A 13,388-nucleotide genomic window follows, 5' to 3' on the forward strand; every position below is an offset into this window, starting at 1 on the left:
CAGAAAAGGCACGATGGTGGTCTGCATCTGCAGGACCTGTTGAAATCTGCGCCCACGGCGGGGCTGGCTCCATCTGGCCCCGATAGACGTCTGCACAACCCGGTGTCAGAAGGGAATTCCCCCTTGCTTTTACATCGAATCAAAAATACAGATCTGTTAAATTACAAAGGCCTCGTTGAATAGTTTTGCTGGATTTTGCCTCAGTGCTGGTCTTCTGGTTTCTTCTTTAAATCGGGTTCTGAGCATGCTTTTCCCAAAGCTGTCGGGTATTGCCCAAGGCACGACTGTGCAATCAAATACAAGGCAAAATGTAGGCAGTCCTACATTTAACTCCTGTCCTAGACCCTCCCCTTGATGAGAGCTGGTCAGATCCTTCAGGTAATGGAGCATTAACACTGCTCTCATGTGAGGGTGATGGGGTTGTGGTCACAGACCCCAAGAAATGTCCCTGGTGCTGTGCCCTGTCCAGGTAGGAGCCCAAAACCCATTTATTTTTCTTTTTTGTGCCCCAAACCGATTTCATCCGAATTGTCTGGCTTTTGCTTTCGGGAAGGAGCGAGGTTATTTCTTCTCAGCAGCCTACTTTCCTGATCCAACTGGAGCGTGTGGCTGCTGCTGTACGGAAAACAGCACCCCATCTTCCAGAGATGCTCTCCGAGGTCCTTCCCGTAGGTGGAGCTGGCCGAAGAGGGAGGCTCGCATCCCCTCTCCAAAGCCTCCCGTGCCGTAAGCCAGAATTTTACGTGTTTAAAGATTCCGTTTTGGTTTCAGTACTCAAGGGTGCACCACCCAAAAGCTTTTCTCCTCGTGAGTGCACGTTTGTCCTGGCGCGTGTACAGTTTGCAGCAGGACAACCAGGAGCAGTCGGGTGACCCGTTCTGAAAGCCACCACCCCACCAGCCGATGGTCCTATCACCTCCACGCCAGATGCGTCCCGTGCGAGTTTTGAGGGGGGTCTGCAAAGACACTGAAGTGCTCAGAAGTCTCTGAATATCCCAGCAAGCGCCTGTCTGCAGTTCAGGTCTTGTAAAAACACCGTGAAAACCAATCCATCGCTTCCTTTTCCATCAGATTGGCAAATATTGGGCTCTGATGGTCTCCTGTCCCCGTGGGTTGGAGCCACCTCCCCTTGGTTCGCGCGGGGGCCCCACGAGAGCACCAGGACCGTGCGGGTCGCAGCGGCAGCGAGGCACATCCCTCCACTTCTCAGGCTCTCCAGTGCCTTCTGCGAGCTGGCACCAGCTGTAGGGCTTCCGAGGAAGGTGTCAGAGATGCAGAAAGGAGCAATTAGGCATTGCTGGGCTTGTGGGGGTGGGAGCTGCCCCCCCGGCCCGGCAGCGCTGTAAATTAGCGGTTGGCTCGAGCCCCGTGGTGCAGCTATTTGTACCTCTGAGGCTTGAATTATAGCTGCGCAGATTATATCATCCATTTGTTTAATCCTTTTTTCTTGTTTTCTGCCATGCTTTTGACCTCGGTGATTTTCCAAGCAGTGAGCTGCATTCAGAGTGGTTTACTCGTGGTGGAACAGCCCGGTGGTTTTTACATGCAGAAGGGGAAGAATTAGGCAGCTTTGCCTAAATCACTTCAATTTCTCTAATGCTTTCCCTCTCCCAACAGCCAGGCCATTTTCAGAATACCTTTTCAGAGGTACTCGCATCGCTGACAGCAGTCGTGGCCTTTCTAGGGCTTTTTATTTTCCCTCGGAGGCTTTGAAACAGCACGCACAGGGCTAGGGGCCAGCCCTTCCCATCCTGCGCCTCCCCTAATAACGCTTCTGGTCCTGATTCTGATTTCGGGCATCGACGATTCCAAAAAGCCAAGGAAGGAGAGGGGCACCTGCCCGCCCATCAGATATTCCCAGCACAGAGGAACAATCGACACGAGGGAGGGCATTGCTGCTGCTGGAGTTCCTGGCTGCAGTTTTGCAAATAAACGCCCTACAACCACTTCCTTCGCCGCCAAGAGGTGCAGCAAAAGAAGGGCAGGCTGCCTGGTCGTGCTCCGCGTTTCCCTGCTGATTTGCCTTTCCCATTTCCCAAACCCACTTTATTTCGGTCTGTTAATAAGCGTTGGGGCTCTCGGAATAAATATTTGCTCCTACAGCCCTCCGTAATTCACGTTTTCAAGGCAAAAAGCCCAGCCTGGCGCCAGGCCAGCGACTGCAGCGGTTCCTGGCTCCTGCCGTGCTCGCTGCAGCTCGGCCGCCCGCCTCCTTCCCGTCCAGGAGAAGCAGTCGGAAAAGTAAAGGGCACGGAGGAGACGTGGACACGCTGAGGTCAGCTGCATATTTTGAAATATTCGACCGCGCTGCACAAGGGTGGGACGTGAGCTTTGGTGCTAACGCGAGCACAGAGCCCTTCTGCAGCGCCCGCCTCCCAGCCGTCCTCCTTGAGGGGGATTCCTACCCGGAACACCTCTCCCACCAAAAACGTCCCCGTAACTTCCAGACCCTTGGACGGGAAGACGTTTTCCTTTGGCAAAACACTAAAAGGTGAAATGTTTGGAGCGAGAAGGCGTTAAGGTGGCTGGCCAGACAAATGTTAGCACGTCAAACCAAGTCCAGCGGTGTAGGTGAACTCTTCGTGGCAATTCCGCCCCGTTGCCTTCATCTTTCCCCCAAAGCCCCCTTTTTTACACTTCCCAGCCTCCACGGGAAATGGAGATCTTGCATTTAAGTTAATGTTCGTAATGAGTTGAAACCCTAAAGTGGGGGCTGAGAAAGTCCCCAGCATGAATTGCCATTTATTTTCCTTCTTGTGTCAGCTGAACGGCCCAGACCGGGACCCTGAATAGCAGGAGGGCTCTTAGGTCAACGGGGGAATTATTTGTTAAATATGAGAATTTCCATTCTGATTAATCCCAAAAATATCTTAAGTAACTCGGAGCAGCTCATACCACCAATGGGCAACCCAGCGGGCGGATCTGGGTGTAAAATTGTGTAATTTTGTATTTAAAATCGACCAGGAAAGGCGCTGGCACATTGCGGTGGACTTTTGTGATTGAGGCTTTCCTTAGGATGTTTTCAGTCGAAACTTGTGTACACGTGAGGCCCAATTTGTATGAAAACGTGATTTTTTTTTTAGAGCAGCGTTTCAGACCTTGGTTCTTCGTGTTCAAAGCCGGTGCCTGCAGTTTGCCCAGAAGCCAGGCTCCCTCTTCCTTCCGAGTGGGAGCCAAGGGGCTGTTCCCTGCTGCGGAAAAGCCAAATTATTTGATAAACCCAGATCCCACCGAGCCAGGAATATTCATCAGAGCCTCAATTTTCCTATATGCTGGGACTGTTGTAACCACTTAGACTGCTCTAATGGGCCGGGTCCCTCTTCTTTCTCCCCTGATCCCACTCTTTCCCCTCTTTTCTCTGCCTTCCTCCCTTCTCCCCTAAAAAGGAGGGGGGAAGGAAAGCAAATGAACTTGTCTGGGTAGAGGGGAGGTGTAATTATGAGCAGTGGGACCAATTTAGAAATGGAAGATGTCAGAGAGACTCAAGACTTAGTTTGACACGTTGGTCCTTTGCACAGAGGATAAAAGGAAAACACACTAATTTATTCCTAAACTGCAATTCCTTTTTGGTATTAATCTGTTTAATTAGTGTAGCTCATAAATGCACGTAGGCAGGGGAGAGATGGGGACTGCAAATTGAAAATGAAGAAATTTTCAAAAGGAAAATCTAATGGGGACGGCTGCCTGGCGGGGAGATGTTGTAGGCTGCGGGGAGGAGTAACATCCCACGAGGAAAGGTGGAAAAGCCGCTGCTTTGGGCTTTTTAAGTAAGACTGGCTGGAGTATTTGGGAAGTTTCTTGTAGGAAAACGTCTTTTGCTGTGTGGTGGGTAGGACGAGATGATCTAATGGGTCCCGTCTCTGTCCAGGCCATGTGGTTTTCATTTCCTTCTGGAAAGAGGTCTGGAAGGGAGGAGGACTTGCTGGGGGCTGGTGGTGGTAGGGATTCAAATCAAGCATAGGTCACAGTGCTCTGTCACAAGGTTAATGTGTTTTTCTTTTAATATTTTAAAATATTTTAAATTATTTTGTTTTCTATTTTTTAGCCTTTGTTCTGAGTGTTTCTAGATGTCGCCGGGTGTAACCCGCTGGGGAATTATTGCTCTTGAGCTGTCCTGAAACCGCAGTTGAGGCATCTCCCAGGACTGCAGGGTGTCAGCTCTGGGGCTTAGTAACCAAATACTCTTCTGCTGAGAATTGAATGGTTTTGTATTTGCTTTCACCCACAAAAAAATTAAAAAAAAATAATAATTAAAAACAAAAACAGACCGTATCCTATTAGCTTGGCTGCCCAGAGCTATGAATGAATGGGTGACCCGTTGGGGCAGAGCATTGCTGGCTACGAATATTTCATTTCCCTTCTCTTTTGGCCTTGATAATCTGTGCAGGTTGATGCTGAGAAAACCTTCTGAAGCCTGTTAGGATCTGACCAGTTGGTGATGCTGAACTTAAAGCTCCCAACGAGAGCTGAATCAGGCTCCGGCACCACCACCAGCCTCGTTTACCTGCCCGGGTGGCCGCTCTTGCTGTTGGTGGCAAGGAAAGCGAGGATCCGTGGCCCTGCAGGGATTTCCAAGGAGGGACGGAGAGATCCGAGAGTAATTTCTTACCTGGGAAGGGTGGAGTGGGGCCAAGCTGGGAATTTCAGGAGGGAGCAAGTGGTCGTAGGGCCTGGGAGGAGGGAAAACACAGGAGAGTGTTTAGTTAGAGGACCCCAGCGGGGGTCATATGGAAACCCCGTACAAGGAAACCTTTTATTTTAGCCTCAGCGGAAGAAAGATTATTCATCACATTTCTGAAGAGTGCCAGCAGCCCCGCAGTTGCTGACTGCACGGTTATATTTGTCCTTGAAACACGGATGCGTGTACACGGTGTGTTACCCGAGTGCCCGTGTGGCTATTTCTGAGGCCACACGAGCCGTAATGCCCACCTTTATTTGGTCCTGAGCGACAGGGCTCGTATTTCCTTCTTTAAGTGTGAGAAATGGAAGCAGACCGGGGGCATTTCCAGCTCCGGTGTCCTCCTACACGAGAATCCCCAGGGGCTTCCCTTGGATCCGCGCTCAGGGCACGTCCGTCCCCTTACAGATCCGATGGATCCGCTTGTTCTCCCTGGGAAGGGAGCTGCTGCTTTTCCAGGAGGAAAGGTCCTTTCTCCTTCACAGCCATTTCATCCCCCCCCCTGGGCTTTAATTCCTTTAATTCCACCGATGGTGGGGGCAGCAGGAGCTGGATGCTGCGTGATTCCCAGTCCTGCATGGTTTCTGCATGCCTTCCGTCCGTCATGATGGCTAAATACTGTTTTAAAGGACACCTTCATCTTCTCAGGCGACGGGAGGAGTATTTCTTCTGGGACTGCCCTTGTGTGAAACGTGGTTCCCTGTTTAGGATTTCGATTAAAAATAACAATAATACCAACAGAAGGGCTGCTGGGGCGTTTTCCTCCGAAATTACCCATTGACTCGCAGTCCCGGCTTCGGTGCTACACGAGGTCTGAAACGTGAATATAACCAAGGATCACGGGGAAACCAGCCCGTCCATTTTCTGCTCCTCCTGCGTGAGAAGCCAAAGCGTGCAAAGGGGAAGAGCACTGCCAAAAGTAGGGGAACCTAAAGCCCGGCAGAAAATAACTGTGGGCAGCTCTCGCATCGATTGCTGGGGCAAGGCAGCGTGCTTTTGGTGCCTTGCCTCAATTTAGCTAGTTCTTAGCAGCACCATGGTGGCTTCGAGGCAGTTATTTCAGTTGGTATCAGAACCGAAACACAATGCAGATAGATTTCTTCGCCCGATAACGGTTTTGAGCGAGGTTCCCTTTTATCCCGCGGCTTTAAAATAGCCGTCCCCTGCGCTCTCTGCCCTCATTGTGCTCGGGGTATTATAAACTCGGATTGTTTCGTAAACTGCTAATTTTAGACACGTTGTGACGCTTTATTGTTCCCTTTATTGCTTTTTTAATACCGCGGCAGAGCAGCGGAAGTCATCTGCGTCCTGGGACTTTTAAGTCTAGACTGGATGAAGGACGAGAAAATACAGCTGGAGCGCTCATCCACCGGCCTTTTGTGCTCCAAATTCCAACCCCACGGCTAATTCCCTTCGCCGTGACGGAAGCTAGTGGTAATTGGACAGAAATCATAAATACACCTATATCTGAGGGTGAAATGCTGCTGCCTTTCCAAACCAGTAGCTAGATACAATAGTCAGCGCGGGCGGCGCGGGTACAATGGAGTTGCCAAGGCAGGGCTTTGCAGGAGTGCCTTGCATAGCCCTGTGTCGTCCCATTATTCCGCTTCAGCATCGGTTAACAATGAGGGGGAGATAAAAGCTTGGCAACCGGCTGGCTTAGAGGGGTCAATTCATCCCAGCTCTTTGTAGGGCGGTGTAATTTTAGGCTTTTACACGGCGGGTAACGCGGTCCCCCCCTGCGGGAACGCGCGCCTAAATGGGTCAGGAGGGGACGGTGAGTTGTACATACCGAAAACGTATCTTGGTTCGTGTGAATTACTGCTTTTTTTTCAACAAAAACGAGATGGTTTTGTTCAGTTTGTGAGAACTGGGTCAGTTGGACAAGTTCTGGGCTCGGCTTGTGCCAGCAACGTGTCGGTGCGCTGCGCTTGGAGGGCAGGGCTGAGGGTTTCTTCAGTAGCAAGGAGCAATTTTTTTTCCCCTAATAGTTTTTTTTTTTTTTTCTGGAATAATACGTAGCAGGTGTGTCAGCTCTCTGAACACCAGTCTGATGCATTGCGTTCATTTGGCACGGATTCTAAAATGGCCGTGGGGCTCTTTCTTGGCTCCAGTACCGCTGGGTGACCTTGGAGCTCGTCTTTGGAAGTAGCTTAATCCTCACCCAGAAAAGAAGGATCTCAGTCTTCTGTAACAACTCCAGTATTTTCTGATACCGAACAAACTCCAGCTGTTGGGCATGGCCGAGGCTTGGGGTACAGGTGGCAAAAGAGCCAGGAGTCACGGGGTGAGGTTCCTCGTCCCTCCCCTCTCCGCGGGCAGGATGCTCATTACTCGGGGAGGAACTAGAGGACTCCGCAAGGCTGAGCCAAGGTAAATAGAGCTTGGGCCCTGCCTTTAACTGACTCAGGGTCATCGGGATTACACGAGGAGTCCTGCTTCCAAACAGCTGGGGCGGTGTGGCCCGAGGAGCACAGATGGCTTTGAACATCGGCCGCGAAATCCCGGGAGCATTCCTTCTCTCCTCGGCGTGCGAGCAAGCAGCAGGCTGGGACCTGTCCTCCCGGGGCTGCTAGGGAGTGTTCGGGATCGGAGCACTACAAAAGATCAATTAAAAAATAAAATAAAATGCATTACTGTCTGCCTCAACCTGGGTTTTGCTCCAAAAACCACAGGGAGGATAGACGTGTGGGGAGGGTGAAAAGTTGTGTCGGAAACCCTGAGTTCTTCCACCCAAACCACGGGTGTTGCTGGTGGGCACGGGACACCTACGTGCCAGAGATGCTTTTCATTTCGCAGTCTCGCTGTGGAAAAGGAGGGGAAAAAAGGCCACTTGTGTTGGCCTGTTCCACGGGAGCACTGGGGCTCGGGGCAGCAGGGATTTAGCTCCTCGTCGGGGTTGCTTCGCTTCCTGAGCAGAGCTGCCTTCATCTCCTGCAACCGAAGGCCTCCCGGGGTTAGAATTTAAATCCGATTTTCCTTTTCCAGTAAAACACAAAGGGCTGTTTGGGGATGGCCCAGCACAGTGACGCTAAGCAGAAGCGGAAGGAGGAGCTCATCCTTTTATTTTGTCGCTCGGTGCTTTCGTTAAGCCCAATTTACATCTTTTTTTTCCCTCCTTCCTCTGCTTCTTGGGCTCTTCTGAGCTGATGAAGCTCAGGTTACACGGCCAGAGGCTCTGGCACAAAGCATTTGGAAACTCTGCTTGAGCCAGGAGGGAATTTGGAGCTGATCCCTCGACCCTCTAAAACCCCATACCTACAAATTCAGCCCCCTCCCCGCTCCCACCCGGAGCCGCCTCTGATCCTCGCGCTGGTTTCCTCCATGAAATGGGTGGCAAGAGGCTGAAGGGCCACCGCCCAGGGGCTGGCAGAGGGAAGGTGGGCACACAGCAAGTGAAAAAAGGGAAGAAAAAGAGTGGTGCCATGATTCGTGTGTGCTCGAAGCAATAGCTGGCTCCCCGAAGCAACAGCTTGTGCGCAGTGAGGGTGTGTGCGCGAGAAAAATCACGAGATAAAATCCATTTGCCAAGCCATCGAAAGCCCAGGTTTCGTGCTCCGCATCAAGCCTCCTTTACCATTTCGGGCCTTTTGAAATGGAAGGCAAGCAAGAAAAGGCTTTACACGAAGGTGCCGGGAGGACTTCGTGGGACCCAGAGGCAAGGCGGGCACGGTGCTGGGCCGTGGGGACGTGATGTGCTGCAGGCAGGGCTGGTCCTGAGCAGTGGGGATCGCTCTGGGGGGATGCTCCTGCCGGGTGGGGACAGCCATGGGGACCTCTTGCCAAGTCGGTCGGTGTTTCCGTACCTGAGGGTGATATTTATGGAGTGAGATGGATTTGACTCGTCTCTGCTGGGGATCCAAGCACCAACCTTCAGTGGGAAGACCCAAAGTAGCTGGAAGTGGTGCCGGAGCCCACCACCGGCCCTACAGCCAACTTCTGCTTCATGGAGCCGCTCAGAGTCGTCTTGGAGATGTGAGAAGAGCAACACGAAGGTTTGGTGGTGCAAATCCACAGACTCACGCATTGGCTGAGGACCTTTGGGTCCGTCTGGTCCAACCCCTGCTGAAGCAAGTCGCCCACAGCCGTGTCGGGACACCTTGTGAAGACCTCCAGGGATGGAGGCTCGTCCCACGGCTTCTGTTCACGTCACAGCACCGCCAGCACCATGCTGGGACCTACGGGGTGAAACTGCACGAGAAGAGACAAGAAGATGGAGGACAAAGATGCTGAGACCCACAAGATCTCCCTGGGGATGTTCGGCTCCCCTTTTTGGGGATCAGGCCTGAAATGCACACCCGGATCTCTGCGGTGGGTAGTCTAGAGCTGGCTTCCACGAAAGAAATGGTTTATTTTCAGAGTGAAGGTGGGGACGAGTGTCAGCGGGGGGGAAAGCCTGCCAGGCAGCAGGCCGGGAGGGCGCTGAATAATCCTGTACAGACGTACGGTGCGGGAGAGGAAGGGCTCAGCGCATGGATGTGTTGGCCGGCCTCCTCTTGTTTTCGTGTTACAGCCGCTGCATACGGAGGTCTGGGGGGGAGGAGCACGGCTGCCGCGTGCCGAAGGCGTCGCGGGGTGTCCTGGCCACGGCGTCGGGGTTGGGATCTCCCCGTGATCCTCTCCTCCTCCCCCTTCGTGGCCCAGCTGCTTTCAGCCTCGTGCCCGCAAGGAGCCGGGGGAACAGCAACCCTCTAATCTGGCGGAGTCAATCACATGCAGAAATGTTGTCCTGGTCGGCCCCGGTCCTCCCGGGATACCTTATGTAAAGTTATGCCGGTTCTATTACAGGGCTTCAGCTTCTGCTCCCTGTCGCACAGGCACAGCATCTTCAATTACAGCGGCAGGATCTGCCAAGCCGGGGCTGGGGTTTTCCCATCAAAGCACAGGAACTGCTTGGTGAGCTCGCACCGAGCTTCACCGCCCTCCCTGTGAAGGTTCCCAGCACTGCCCTGCTATTTGCTTGACGCGTTCCTTTTCCTTTTCCTTTTCCTTTTCCTTTTCCTTTTCCTTTTCCTTTTCCTTTTCCTTTTCCTTTTCCTTTTCCTTTTCCTTTTCCTTTTCCTTTTCCTTTTCCTTTCTTTCTCTTTCTCTTTCTCTTTCTCTTTCTCTTTCTCTTTCTCTTTCTCTTTCTCTTTCTCTTTCTCTTTCTCTTTCTCTTTCTTTCTCTTTCTCTTTCTCTCTCTTTCTCTTTCTCTCTCTCTCTCTATCTATCTCTCTTTCTCTCTCTTTCTCTCTTCCTTTTTCTTTCTCTTTTTCTCTTTTTTCTTTTTTTCTTTTTCTTTTTTCTTTTTTTCTTTTTTTCTTTCATCTTCATCTTCTTCTTCATCTTCTTCTTCTTCGTCTTCTTTGTCTTCTTGTTCGTCTTCTTCTTCTCCTTCGTCTTCTTCTTCGTCTTCTTCTTCTTCTTTGTCTTCTTTTTTTCTCTGCTTTTCCAGAAGTCTGTTGAACCGCTTTGCCTGTAGAAAGAGAAGAGGCGAGGTTATAGGTAATACAGGGCATTGGGAGGAAGAAATAACGGTGTCTGTGTTTGGTGAAGCTCTGCCTCACAAGCAGTTCGTGATTTTTTTCCCCTCCAAACACGTAGACCTGATGTGAAAACCCCGGGCTTAAAAGCAGAGATGTTTGGTCCGACATGGAGAGGGAACTCCCTAGCAAGGAGAGGGCCTTGCTCCTGGGGGCTAAGCTGGGATGAGGGGGTTAAAGCCACTCGGTAATAGCCGCATCCTCAAACCAGGTCACCCCAAACTTTCCTCTTTCTGGGCGTTGCCGCTGCCTGTGGCCATCGCCGCCCGTCCCCCGGTGTCCCGAGGGGCAGCAGCGGGGATGCCACCCTCGGGGCTGGCTGTTGGGGTCCTACCTCGGCCCAAACAGGTCGGGGGGGAGATGGCAGCGGGTTAATTCCGTCTGCGTCCAAATCCCACAGTCAGGAGCTTGTGAGGATGCAAGGCGGGATGGCTCACAGCATTCTTCTTTTATTTTTGAACTCATTGATTGCTGGGGTTGTTTTGAACTCATTAATTGTTGGAGTTGGACGCGTGAGCACGCCGGCAGCTTGTGCAGAGCGGTGGCTGAGCTCCGGGGCTCTGCCTTCGGCTCGGCAGCCCTCGGGCACTGCGGAGCTGGACCCTTTTGGGATAAAGCGCTCGGGGGGAAGGAAGGTGGCACCACCTCTTCCAGAGCCTGCCTCCGCTGCAGCTCGTGCTCGAGAGGACGGGGAGCAGGGAACGGGTCAGCACCCTGTGGACATCCCCCCGTGGGATTCTGGTGGAGCCCCCCAGCCAGGAAACCAAACCCGAGCTCTCAGCATCCTTGATCTGCCCAGCTTTGGTTCAGACTAAGAGGAAGAGGAGGGCAATTTGAGCCGGGTTTGCCCCCGGTCGTCGGCAGGGTGGATTTCACGCGAGCAAAACGAGATGAATTTGTTCGGCTTGGCCACCGCAGAGAAAAATACGAGGTCGGGCTGCGGCAACAGGGTTTGCCTTGTGTTGGCGCAGCAACAAGCGGCGACAGAGGCCGGCTGTGCTGCCCTGCCCGCCAGCTCCTGTGCCATCTCTCGCCTGGCTAGGGGAGTCTCGTATTTAGGGGCGAGACTGAAGAGCCTTCTGTGCATTGTGCTGCCAGCCGGGGGGTGCTGGGGACGGGCGCTTTTGTGGGATGGCTGCTTTTCAGAGCCTTTTCACAAGGCTGAGACAGCGGGGACTTGCAGAGATGGGGACGTCTCTGTTGCTGTCCAAAATGTTGCTGTTGTACTGAATTAAAAATAACCTGGGCGCTGTTCTCCATCGTCCCGGATTGGTCTGAAATGAGGCAAAGTTGGCATTGGTGGGATGGCCTCCCCCAAAATCTGTGCCATCGGTGAGCGAGCTTGGCCTGCTCACGGTTTCTCTTTGATAATTTAGTGAGCTGCAGCCCTCGCAGAGCACGTATGTCCTGAAATCCCACTGAATTCATGTGTTTACAAAGGGAATATTTCAGATTTTTGTATAAACATGGGGTCCTACGGCTTTGTCCTCGGTGCCTGGTGCGGGGAGCGTGAGCTGCCGTAGCCTCCTCGCGTTTATTTGGGTACCACTGAAACAGGAGCGACACCAGGTGATATTTAATGCCTGCCCAGGGAGCTCCTGTTCATTACCAAAGGGGAAGGGGCCCTAAAGGCTGCGTTACCTTGACCCCGTTCTCCCTTTCACGCGCATCCAGGCTGCTGTCATCGAGGGAGCTCGCAACTCCCTCTTGGTGCTTTTTCTTGCCCAACGCCCAAGGCACGCCGCTTACCCGCTGCCGAACGTGCAGGCGGAAATATTCACGGCCCCGCTGCGACTTAAACCTCCAAAAATTTCAGAGAGATCATTTCCTACAGTCGGTCCCGACTGCAGCGGCTGCTCCGCGTGTCGGAGCATCGTTTGGGGCTGGCCAAACCTCTTCCTTGCCCAGCGAAGAGGGGGAAAGGATTTGTCCTCGAGGGCAAGTGTGGCAGGAGGGGATGATGGGTCTGACTCTTTGCTGCCTTTCACCCCTTCCAGTTCTTTTAGCACCGAGCTGTCGGCGGGGAGCTCTTTGGGGACGACAGGGTGCGTCCGCCTTGGCTTTGGGAAGGGACCTCAGGCTTCTCCTGGAGCTCCATCTAGAGGGGAGGAAGCTGGGCTGGTCCCGGTGGCCTCCCCGGGGTGTCCTCGGGATGAACCCCACAGCTCCGGCTCGCCCAGGCTGCTTTTCTTCTCTTTTGGGGTGTTCCTCTTAGGCTGTGCCTGTTCTCTGCGGGTCACCGTCCTCCCCCGTGCCCCGAGCGTGTTGAAGGCTGATGGTGAACGCCCTCGCTGCCGGTACCGCCGTCACCTCCGGCCTTCTGCTGGCGAGATTAAAATGCAGAATGAGTTGTGAACAACGTGGCAGGGCTCAAAGGGAATCATCCCAGCCACTCCAAGGACAGAAAAGTGCATTTTTCTTCCGGGACTAGCGAGCGTGAAGTTTTGCTTCGCTGCTGGTGCACCGCCGAGCCGTCGTGCCCCGTTCTGCATCCGATGGGGTGGCTGAAAACTTAAAAATCCCCTTTTCTTCTCATTCTCCGGTCTGAGCTGAGCTTCTTTCAGGCTGGCGGGCGAAATAAAGCTGCTGTTACTGCCGAGCGTCTTCGGCGAGAGGAGGACTCGCCCTGCACGCCCCCTGCTCGCGGGGCTGCGTGGCGATAACCACGGCAATGCGCCGGGGCTTTCTCCTAGCGGTGCCTCTCACATCGGCCCCACTCGTTCCTCTCTCGGCTGCCTTGTCGAAGGGCACGGCTCTGGGAGAGCGATTTGAGACGCCCAGCGTCTCGGTGGGGCCCCGGGCATCGCTTTATCCTCTTCGAGGATGCCCAGCTGGGGTGTGAAGGATGGGAAGGAAAAATAACAGCATGGAAATAGAGCCATGGGGGAAAAACGAGGGTTTGGTGGGTTTTTAGGAGCATGGGCTGATGCGAGGAAATATTTAGGAGACGGATTTGGTTTTACAGATGTAGCTTCTATATATATATATTTTTATGAACCTGTTTCCAGCCTTTTCAGACCTTATTTTAGCAAGACAAAAATCTCTCCACAACCCCCTGCTTTGATGTGCCCGAGTCGCCGTGGGTCCATCCCGTCCCACTCCCACCCATCCCATTCCCAGCCTGGTCTGTGTGCCTGACTCCTCCTCTGCGGTGCTTGCAGTTTCCTAATTTGTGGGATTTGTTTTT

The 13,388-nt window shown here is 52.9% G+C and overlaps 1 protein-coding gene across 10 annotated transcripts in view; it reads left to right on the forward strand.

The window, feature by feature from the left end:
• The window catches only part of PTPRA (protein tyrosine phosphatase receptor type A), a 100,441-nt gene that overhangs the window by 57,103 nt on the left and 29,950 nt on the right, over positions 1-13,388 (forward strand). Inside the window, exon 1 of one of the 10 annotated variants that reach the window (XM_040556228.1) lies at positions 8,967-8,989. The exons of the other annotated variants lie outside the window; for them this stretch is intronic. Within the exon in view, the coding sequence (XP_040412162.1) occupies positions 8,969-8,989 (21 nt within the window). The 5' untranslated portion in view covers positions 8,967-8,968. Of the gene's footprint in view, positions 1-8,966; positions 8,990-13,388 lie in introns of those variants that run through there. 10 annotated transcript variants of the gene reach the window in all.

This window comes from Cygnus olor, chromosome 4 (genome assembly GCF_009769625.2).
Source record: "Cygnus olor isolate bCygOlo1 chromosome 4, bCygOlo1.pri.v2, whole genome shotgun sequence".
In the NCBI taxonomy this organism is placed as follows: domain Eukaryota; kingdom Metazoa; phylum Chordata; class Aves; order Anseriformes; family Anatidae; genus Cygnus; species Cygnus olor.